The sequence below is a fragment of the Hevea brasiliensis genome, chromosome 15 (genome assembly GCF_030052815.1).
Source record: "Hevea brasiliensis isolate MT/VB/25A 57/8 chromosome 15, ASM3005281v1, whole genome shotgun sequence".
Taxonomy (NCBI): domain Eukaryota; kingdom Viridiplantae; phylum Streptophyta; class Magnoliopsida; order Malpighiales; family Euphorbiaceae; genus Hevea; species Hevea brasiliensis.
In genome coordinates this window covers 29,550,824-29,561,256 of record NC_079507.1, presented here as the reverse complement: position 1 = coordinate 29,561,256, position 10,433 = coordinate 29,550,824, and the positions used below count along the sequence as shown (strand labels likewise).

Below are 10,433 nucleotides of genomic sequence, written 5' to 3'. Positions count from 1 at the left end.
GAAGAAATCTATCCCAAATGGCTTACATATGTGTCATATAACATGAGTTAGTGGAGCACTAACTATTATTTAAGAGTTAATAATCCCAAGTGTCACAATTCCCACATTTTACCTCATTTCTTTACTTTTTCTATAATGTATCACAATTTTAATTTTCATGGTATTTTTAAAGTTTAATATCATTTATTTTTAATGGACATTTAGGTCAAAAGGCAACTCTAGGTGTCAAATAACCACAATGCCCCTATTCGGGTTGTATTCCCAATTTTTCGGTAACACCGATTTTTATCGATTTCTTGATTTTTCATTTTTCTTTATACTAATTAATTAGTTTTTCTTTGAAATTTCTAATGTCATTTATACTTTAATAGATGTTTATTTAAGTCTTAAAAATATTTCCCAGGGTTCCCCGCTTTCTAGGGCTAGTCAACGGTCCTCGCCGCCACTTCCCGATGCGGTTACCCATCGCTACGGTTTTTGGCTCATTTAACTTAGTTACATTTTCTCTCTTTTATTTTTTCTTTATTTTTCTTGTATTTTCCTCTATTGTATTTCATTATTTCATGTCTTCTCACTAACATTTAAGTGTAATTCCAAGCATTCTAGCTGTCCGGACAGACACTGGTCACCGGAACAGTAGAACACACTACCGAACATAGGGGTGTTACACATAATTTGAGGACAATGTCTAAAACAAAGTTGGAGCCCTATTTCTTAGGGTTCCGGATCAGTATGGCTCAACCTAATTAGAGTTTCCTAGTGGGAGATATGCTATAAACACTATTCTGTGGTCAATTGTGATTTGGTCAAACTCTAAGTTTTAATGTGTTAATTTCTTCTAACCATTTGACCTAGTTCCTTTGGGTTCTGGGTTTTGGTGAAAAGACCAATATTGTAGACCTATGTCTTATAAAACTTTTTCCATTGGTTTCATTGCATTTGAATTTTATAGACCAAGTTATGGCCATTTTGCCAAAACTAGTCGGGTAGTCTATGTCCAGAAAATTATGGGCAGAATGGTTCAAGTCAATTTGGTGTCCTAATTTGAGTCAACAATTTCATTAGATTAGAGGCATTTCTGGGCTTGGTGTTCTCAATAAAAGTTGTAGTACTATGTCTAAGCTTTCCAATGGTATAAAATTCAGGTCATTTGGACCTGTCTAAAGAGAGTTATGCACAAATGAACATGTATTCATTTGGTCATTTTTCTAGATTCAGTGTTTGGATATCCGGATTGGACTAGCAAATTGGTCAACTTATAGACAGAATTTGAGCAGGGTTTCTTCATGAAAAATGGGGTATTTTGAGTCTAGTTTCACCTCTAATTGGCTTCATACCAATTGGAGTCAAACAACTTCAGTTATTCGTCAAACAAAACCCTAGACTCATAGGTCCAAATTTCTTACACATGAAACATCACTTCCAATATTCCATCCTCCTTACTCCCAACTACAATTTATCACTCATAACACTTCAAATGATCAACAAAAAGCCTCAACAAGATCAATCTCAAGCCATATCACCAAGGTAACAAAATTAACTCAAACCCTAACTCAAGGTCTCAATTTATGCACACCCCATGTAAATCAACATGTTAATCATATTTACTTATTAATCAACACTTATAACTACAACTATAACCTTCATGTCATCAAAATCCTATCAATTCTCATAGCTGCCAAAAATTTAATTCTACACAAAGTTATCATTTTCTTTTTATTTCAAGTAATTTCAACTCTTCTTAAGTCTAAATTAAACTTTAAACAAAAGAGATAATGATATTAGGCACTAACCTCTTGTAATTCAATTCTTGACTTATGTAAACCTTGGAATTTCTTCACTTTATAAAAATCAAAAGCTTCCTCAAGATGTACGGATCATTTTTAGTGAAGAGGGATATGAGTTTTGAGGTGAGATTTGGTGGGATTTCAAGCTAGAAAGCTTGAAAATGGAGAGAGCCATTTCTTCTAGGTGATTCGGCCATGGAGAACATTAAGGAAGAAGATGGCTTTTGAGTTTTATTTCTTTTCATCCCCTTTTATGTCTTTTAATTAGATTTGTCAAGATTTAATTGGTTGTAAATTTTTAATGACATCATGATCACTTCATGCTTATGCAATAATTCTATTTAATTTCTTTTTTTTCTTTCTTTTTTACTCATTTTCAATTTAATTTTTAGCAATATTTATTCACATTTTATGTCATAATAATTATTTACTTAACTGGACAAGTCGGCCAAAAATCATCTCTGAAGACGAAATGACCAAAATATCATTCGTTTGGCTTATTGAGCCAAAATCATCTGTACCAATCGAAAAATTTTTCTAAGCATTTTCTTGGCATTCTAATGCCATAGAAACCTCAATGACTCTTCTCTGGAGTCCCAAAAATTATTTCATAAATTTTCTCCCGGGTTTAGGGCTTCTAGCTGCGAATACTGCAACTTCCCACTATGTTACGCATCGCTAGGGTACCAGCTCATTTAACTTGGTTGTATTTTCTTTCTAAAATTTTTTCTAATTTTTCTTACCATTATTTGAGTTATTTATGACTCCTCACTTTAGTCGTAATATTTTTCCAGATGTTCTAGCTGTCCAGACCGACACTGGTCATCGAAATAGTAGAATGTACGAAATTGCTATAATCTGGGTGTTACAGTTTGTCTCTGATTTCATTTTTTCTATTTATTTTTCAGTGAAAAACTTTTGCTATGGTAGTGATTTTTTTCTTTGTTTTTTTTTTTATTTACTATGTTAATTTGAAAAACGATAGTAAGAGAAAAGAATGAGAGAGGGGGGGGATCTCTCTCCTCCATAGAAAAATTAATTGATGACTTCATTGGATGGAGGGACTTACCATTGTGATGGAAGAAAAAATTAAGGACTAAATTATTTGATTTTTAAAATATAAGATTAAATTATAATATTGATCAAAATTTAGAGATTGAAGTATAAGTTTTTCTTTGAATTAAATCTATTCCACTTGAAATGAATTATTATTTGTTTAAATTTATATTAAATTTAAAATAAAAGGTAAAATTAATTATGAAATATAAAATAAAATGTTTGAATTTAATCCAACCAACTTAAAAATTCTTTCTGAAAATCAACTTAAAAATAAATAAATAAATAAATAAGATTAAGTTTTTAGAAGAATATATATTAATATTTTCATCCGAAATCAATAAATTAATTTTTTTTATATTTATTCAATGCATAATTAGATTGATTCACAATTTAAAATAATTTAATTTGAACTTGTTTGAGGAAAGACAAAATTCAAGATAATTCGAATTAAGGAATAATATGAACCCGAATGACCAACTCAATCAATGTACCACTCTACTTGATGATATTATCTTAAATATAATCAATTATCATGTTATCAAAATGAAAATAAAATGATCAATTTATCATTAAGCTAATAATTTAATAATTTATTAAGTATTAATTATAATATTGTCACTAATATAGTCAATTTTTTTAATAAATTTTCGATATATATATATATAGGAATAGGAAAATAATTGTTCTTATTTAAAAAAAAAAAAAAAAAAAAAAAAAACACTAACACCCTAACATTTTGAAGCGGGGCCATTTAGGAGGTGCTTCTTTCTTTCCTCTTTTGCATGTCTTTCCCTCTCCAATCTTTTGCTTCGTAGGTTTCGGAATCTTGCTCCGTTGTTCTTCGTTGGCAGATGTCTCCTGCACAGAAAATAAATGAAAAAATAAATAAAAATTTATAATAAATAAATAAATATAAAATATATTTTTCTGAATTTTTTATTAATTATTTTTTTATCACTTGTGATGTTATTTTATTTGTTATATTATCTTTTTAAACAGTATAAAATTAATTAATATAATTAATTTAGTATATTTATTCAAATAACTTAAACTAAGTTATTTATTAAAGTAAATTAAAGTTGTTCATTAAATTAATGTAACTTAACATGAGTGATGTTTTTAGATTACCGTTATACATATAGAGATCTACCTTTCTTACAGAAACACAAAAATATTGAGAAGAAAATTTTAAAAAGCGTTGAAAGTTAAAGAAAATGTATTTTTTATATGGAGTTCTGAATTCACTGCTGGTGCAGAGTTTGTATGAATCACCCCAGAAAATTATTGGGCGTTGTATCCAAAAGGAACAAGTCAATATAAAAGATTTGTTGCATCAGTCTATGAGCATTTCCTATTATAAAGAGTTCGAATCTCATTAATATTTCAACTTGATAAATACCGTTAATTTCTTTTATATATATATATGTATATGAATTCCATTTTTTATATTTTTATTTTTATTTGACATAATTTGAAAATTTTTTATTCACATTTAACGATAAGTGACAACAAAAGAAATTTTTATATTTCAAATAAAGTTTTATAATTATAAATTAAAATTTTTCAGTATGCTTCAAATATTAAAATTTATGAAAATATTTTTCACAAAATAAAATTTGAAAATATTACTTTTACGTGGGGCCTATAATTAGCATGGAGTAGAGATTCTTCTTTGTTGCCTTGATTTGGGTTGCTGGAAATTGGTAATGAGAAAGATGGTTCACTTTTGGATCCTTGGCTTGAAGATGTTTGGGATGTGCTGCTTGATTCCACCTCCAAGCATAGCTGAAAAGTTAACACCTTAATTACTTATCACCTCAAATAAATGTCACTTCAAATTTTAATTGACTCTAACCCATTTAGTTTAATTTCACTCATTATCACTACACTTATTACTAAATTTTAGCCTACTAATTAAGTTTGATTTCATTAATATGAATTTTTACTAAAAAAATTAATAAATAAAATTAATTTTTAAGGGCAACCAATATTTCATCTAATAAAACAACCTATAACTCACAAATTAATAGCCAAAATTATAATTACAATTTAAAATAATTTCAACCAATACCTTCCCCATCCGAATCATTTGTTTGTAATGTATCATTCAAACATAAATTATTAAGAAAACCTTCAAATTTTGTCAACCAAGTAATTAGGCAATCCCTAAACATAATAAGAACCATCAGCATCAGCAAGTAGGCGGAAATTAAAAGAAAAGCAGCTTATCAGAGGTGATGCTCACCTGAAAAAGCCTACGTTCAAGAAACGCCACACGTTCCACAAGTGATCCTTTGAAGTAAGCCTCTCTAACAGCCAAATCCAACGGCACAGATTGCCTCTCAGTACCTCTAATTGAACATTTTGGTAAACTTTGTCTGCCTTCCAAATAATTCAGCTTCGGTTCCAACCGAAACAATCAAATATACAATGCAGTATATAGTTAGGCAATATATAAACAAGTGTTTTGCTTGAAAATTCTTTAACCCAACGGGATTAATTATTAGAATACCCTTACATTGTAAGAAATAAAACTGAAAGTTAATTAAGAGGAGCAATACTTACAATGAAATCCAAATGATCCAATCTTGAAACGAGAGGCATGGAGGAATGAGAGTGCGTAGCATTTTCCATTAATCAAGTTTATGACGTTTTGCTAAAGTTGGCGTTTTATGTATGAGGATTTTGTTTTTAATATTTCTTAGATCTGAACAGTTGCACAGTTGTCTCCCTATTTTTCTATTCATTAATTGAACAAATCTTTTCTCACTGGTCATGCGCTAATTTGTTATAGTAGGTGCCACGTAATCTTAGTGACTTGGTCTTTTTTTTTTTTTTTTTTTTTTTTTCTAATCAGTAATACTACCTTACTAAAATATCAAAAAAGATTTAAGCTTTTCTTTTTTTGAAAAATTATTTTTAAGAAATATAAAATAAAAATTTTTTAATACTTCAATTTAATATCATGTCGAAATTTTATAAATTTTTTTACTTATAACACAAATCCCCATCCATATTAATTGATTTCTAATGTATAAATATATAAAATTAATTTTAAGTAAAAAAAAAAACATAATTTTAAATGTTTTTGAAAAAAGTAATTTAAAAAAATTATTTTTATTATTTTAATATTTTTATTATTAAAACTTATAAAATTTAATATTAAATTATTTTTTAATGCTGTCTAATTAACATAAAAAGTATTTCTCTCAATATCAGTTCCAATAACAATTAAAATTATAAGTACTCAAAAGAAAAGGTAGATTTTATAATTTTTGAGATACCTTAATATCATTAAATTAAATTTTATTCATATGGCTTAGATCCTCTTGTTTAACATGAAAACCATCTGCTGAAAAATTAGGGGAAAAAAAATAAAACAAATGCAACTACTGTTGAGGTAAGTGTTTCTTCCATCACCCAAACAAGAATCGTATCAATATTGGGAGGATAAAAGGCCCGTTTGTTTTATGATAAATAAGCTGTTATCATATTGCTTAACAATTACTCCAAGAAGCTTTCATTGAATGACACGAGGACTTTGAGATGAGCAATATGATAACAATGATGAAGATTAACCAAAATCTTTGGCCAATAACCAATGCCTGAAAAAATCAATCATCCCAAACTAGACCTTGCCACTTCATACGCCAAGAAACATGCCGCATTTGCAGGCACACTTCGAGCCATAGCAGGGCCAAAACCCCTGTACAAGCCTTTGACACCCTCTGACGCCAGGATCTTTCTGAATGCATCAATGGAGCCAGTGAACTTTGGATTTCTGCAATCATCTACCTGAATTACACTCTTGATCACATCAGTAGGGTATACCATTAGCCAAAAGGATCCTCCAGCTAAGCCTCCAGCCAACATCAAAGAACCCCTTCCCAACTGAGAAGTATCCTGGCCTCCTGCCAAGGATTGCTTCAGTAATTCATAGACACCAAACATAGCAGCGTTTCCTGGAACCTCACGTCCCAAAGTGGGTACCAAGCCCTTGAAAAGACCTCTCATACCACCTTCAGATTTGAGAACATGCCTGGCCACATCCATTGGCCCGCCATACTTCACTGCCACAGCTTCCGAACCAGAACCAGAACCAGAACCAGCTAATGCACTTTGTGCTTGCAACCTGTCCTCAATATGAAAGCAAACAGTTTACAGGTAGAAGCACAAGTTCAGAATTTTCTTCATACACAAAGGATAAAAAAGTTAAAAAATGATCTAGATTGTCACTAAGATTCTTGTGGAAATTGAAGAAAAAACAGTACAGATGCAACCAAATTGTTTAAGTTCAACAGGCACAGTAAAACCTAGTAAATTTGGGAGATCGAGCATAGCCTTAAAAGGTTGAAGGGAAAAAGGAACAAGAAAAAGCAAAATGAAAAAGAAGCATTCCAGAAGGTTTATATATATACATTATCACCGAAATTATAGGACATTCACCGAAATTATAGGACATTTACGAATTTGCAGAAATCTCAGGAAAAGTTTGAAACAGAAAAGACTTCTCCATGTAGAGCTGCATAACTAATGAGCTAAGCCTGCTAAGGCAATGAAATCAGGAGATTGATGCTTCATTAAAAGGTCAAAATCAAAATTTCTCATTTTCCCCAAACTCCTTTTGGGTTGGGGGAGTGGAGATCACAACACTGACCTGCACTTAATCAACTCGGTAGGGCAAGCAAGAAAAGAAACAGCAACTCCAGCTCCAGCCCCACAAACAATCTGCTGGCTAACCGTAAGTGGAGCACCAGGTTGAGATCTCAGCAATGCCTCCATTTGTCCCCTCACAGTGAAAAGAACAGCATTGAAGACTGCCACAGTAGCAAGTGGAGCCCCCATACCTTTGTATAAGCCCCTTGGGCCTTCAGCAGCCAAAGTCTGTCTGACAGCATCCATTGCACCTGCATAATTGGGAGGTTGGCCAGGAAGTGGAGTAGGCTGGCTCTGAAGCTTGACCTTGATGGTGTCAAACGGGTGCCCAACAATCAATTGTGCAGCCCCCCCAATAGTCCCAGCAGTCAAGTCTTTTGCTATGTCCCCCATCTGCAATATAGTTGCAATTACAAATTCAAGTTACTGAAGTGACAAGACTAAATGGATCAAAACAAAGTGATTAGTTTTACTACGTTGGACACTTCAGGTATTATTTTTCTATTTTAAATAGGTAAATTCAAGATATTTTTCTGCTAAATGAAAAAGTATACTTGTTACCTTTTCTGGGAATTTTATTTAGACATGTTAATGGGCAAGTTTTGTAAATTAAAGGTGGTCTCAAAATGGGAGCAGTAATTGAAATTAATAGTCTTCACAACTACAACTGAATTAGCTCTACTTCAAAATAAATAGGAACAAAAGAACTGCTACAGCTTCTATATTTTGTGAGCTCTATATTACATTCTGACATTTCAAACACTGTTTCTCTGCACGTTGGAAGTATAATATTGGAAGGTTGAGGTAAACTATGTTTAGTGTTAAAGGAAGTCCATTTTCGTCACACAAGTATTTAGGAAACAACAAATACAATTTGCCTTCCCCATAACATGCATAAAATGCTATGTATAACTCAATGATCATCAAATGAAAATGAAACAAAGTCTAAAAGAGAAAATAATTGTGAATAGCTTAAATAACGCCCCAAATAGTCAAAAGCAAGGTCATTGACTAGCTTAACCGGGCATATTAAGAAACTTCACCCAAGAACAAGCACATTAAGAACAATTAACAGATAAATGAAATATAAAGCATGGCTAGATTCCTCAACAAGCTCAAGGTTAGCTTGGTCTAAACTAACAAAGCTTGGAAAGCCTAATCCTTTTATTGGCATTATGTGTACACCAATCAAAAACAACAAAAACTCACTGAGAATTAATTAAAAACATTCACATTTTGGCAACAAATAGAAACAGATATTTTAAACAAATATCAAAGGCACAATTAGTGGGAAAAAATTGCTATTATAGTTAGAAATCAATAGAAAATTGCTGCAAAAAATATTTAGAAAAACAAAAAACACAAGTTTGCAATGCAGCGATTTCTATCACTTAATGGCCATCAATAATGATTATCCTAAAAGGGTAAGAATACATACTAAAGTTTACAAATGCTCAACGCCCTAATCCAAATGCAGAGATCCACAAGGAATAAACAAATGACTGAGTTTTTTAATACAACAGAATTTAGCTACTATATAAAATTTTGGGGGCATGAAAGCAACTGAGGAAGACAAAGAAGGTTTGATTGCTTAGCCAAGACAAGGCGTGGACTGTGAAAGTTAAGGTTCTAAAACAATAAATGATCATTTGTATTCACAGGGTTAATTAACCACTCCCAGAGGAATCAGCATTTTTCTGAAATTCTTTGACCTCTTTCTACACCTCTGCGAATATACTTGCTCTCAATCTATATAGGAAATACGTATGATTCATATTAATTCTACCATTCGAATATAATTAAAAGACTTGCTCAAAGATTGATTTGAGCAAAACAGAACAAGTAGAAAGAGTAAAAAGGAATCCAACCAACAACTTTAGCCTCACCCAGATAATTAAATCTGAAGAAAAACAAAATTAGATCTAAGAAATTTTCAACATTCACAAAATCAGTGAGAAGCATCATTAAAGATACCAAAAAGAAAATGAGACGAAATTTCCCCTGAAAAGCTGCCCACTTTTTCTGTTGGGATATGGAACAAGTGCAAAGAAAAAGGGGGAAGGAGCTGAGTGAGGTCTGCGATAGATAGAAGGTGGTTAAATTTTAAGGTGACAAAGAATCTTGAAATTAAAAAACAAAATTGAATTGAATCTTAGGAGACCTTCAGAGCCACAAGAGAGTGGTTGGTTATGACGAAAACAACCCACCACTCTTGTTGAGCGAGGATTTCACACCAAGAATTCTACACTCAGGGATACAGAACAGGGAGATGTGGTTGTTTCAGATGTGGACACCAGACAGTAATGCTTTGATTTTATAGATGAAGTTGCCGGCGAAGAAAGAATATAGAAAAATAAATATTTTTTAATTTTTTATTTGGAAAGTAATTAGAGAAATAAAAAAAATATTGAAAATTGAATTTCTCTACCTTTTTAAATCCTGAAAAGTCTTTTGATAATTCAGAGCAAAAAATAAGGGAATAAGAAAGTAAAGGGAAAGTTATGGAAGCTGAAGCTATAAATACGCCATTTAACAGGAAATTTTATAATCTCATTATTATTATTATTATTTTAAAAATAAAACCAATGTCAAAAAGAGGTAAGAAATTTGTGGAGCAATTACTGATTGTGCAAAAATTTATAAAATTGATGTTAGGTGAGTAATTCATCTATTTCAAAATTAATAAGGCTGCGGATATTTTGTAAACTGATTTGAGAAAATTTTAATTATTAAGGTAATTAAATAAAAAATAAAATAAAGTAAATTTTTTTCTTTCATTTCCTTTTCATTCCTTTTCTGTTTCCATATTAATTTTCTTTTTATTTTCATTGTACAATTTGGAAATTAAATAAAAGCCAACTGGAGTGCCATGGGGAAAATTTCATCTCTTAATTCGTGAATGTTGGATCTTATAATTAGACTGTAATTGAA

General features: G+C 31.1%; 2 protein-coding genes across 6 annotated transcripts; both read right to left on the bottom strand.

Moving 5' to 3' along the window:
- Positions 1–3,566: 3,566 nt before the first annotated feature.
- LOC110657125 (uncharacterized) lies at positions 3,567–5,551 on the bottom strand. Its single transcript, XM_058137215.1, has 4 exons — positions 5,412–5,551; positions 5,092–5,244; positions 4,476–4,631; positions 3,567–3,704 (listed from the first exon to the last, which is right to left on the bottom strand). The coding sequence occupies exons 1-4, from the start codon at positions 5,478–5,480 to the stop codon at positions 3,567–3,569; spliced, it is 516 nt and encodes a 171-aa protein (XP_057993198.1). The 5' UTR covers positions 5,481–5,551.
- A 584-nt stretch (positions 5,552–6,135) lies between these two features.
- On the bottom strand, positions 6,136–9,947 carry LOC110657129 (mitochondrial carnitine/acylcarnitine carrier-like protein). 5 transcript variants are annotated; one of them, XM_021814214.2, is made up of 4 exons: positions 9,664–9,817; positions 9,477–9,578; positions 7,504–7,895; positions 6,136–6,978 (listed from the first exon to the last, which is right to left on the bottom strand). In XM_021814214.2, the coding sequence occupies exons 3-4, from the start codon at positions 7,893–7,895 to the stop codon at positions 6,465–6,467; spliced, it is 906 nt and encodes a 301-aa protein (XP_021669906.2). In that variant the 5' UTR covers positions 9,477–9,578; positions 9,664–9,817; the 3' UTR covers positions 6,136–6,464. The 5 variants fall into 5 exon arrangements, with proteins under 5 accessions (XP_021669906.2, XP_057992292.1, XP_021669907.2 ...); XM_058136309.1 differs by lacking the exons at positions 9,477–9,578; positions 9,664–9,817 and adding an exon at positions 9,931–9,947; XM_021814215.2 differs by lacking the exon at positions 9,477–9,578 and having other exon boundaries at positions 9,664–9,821.
- Positions 9,948–10,433: the final 486 nt, after the last annotated feature.

Excerpts from the sequence above, each read along its gene's own strand:
- LOC110657129 (XM_058136309.1), bottom strand. The coding sequence starts at position 7,895 with ATGGGGGACATAGCAAAAGACTTGACTGCTGGGACTATTGGGGGGGCT. Across the intron at positions 6,979-7,503 it reads ACCGAGTTGATTAAGTGCAG|GTTGCAAGCACAAAGTGCAT; the intron begins GTCAGTGTTGTG and ends TATTGAGGACAG.
- LOC110657125 (XM_058137215.1), bottom strand. The coding sequence starts at position 5,480 with ATGGAAAATGCTACGCACTCTCATTCCTCCATGCCTCTCGTTTCAAGA. Across the intron at positions 4,632-5,091 it reads TTGAACGTAGGCTTTTTCAG|CTATGCTTGGAGGTGGAATC; the intron begins GTGAGCATCACC and ends TTAACTTTTCAG. Across the intron at positions 3,705-4,475 it reads ATTATAGGCCCCACGTAAAA|GAGACATCTGCCAACGAAGA; the intron begins GTAATATTTTCA and ends TTTTCTGTGCAG.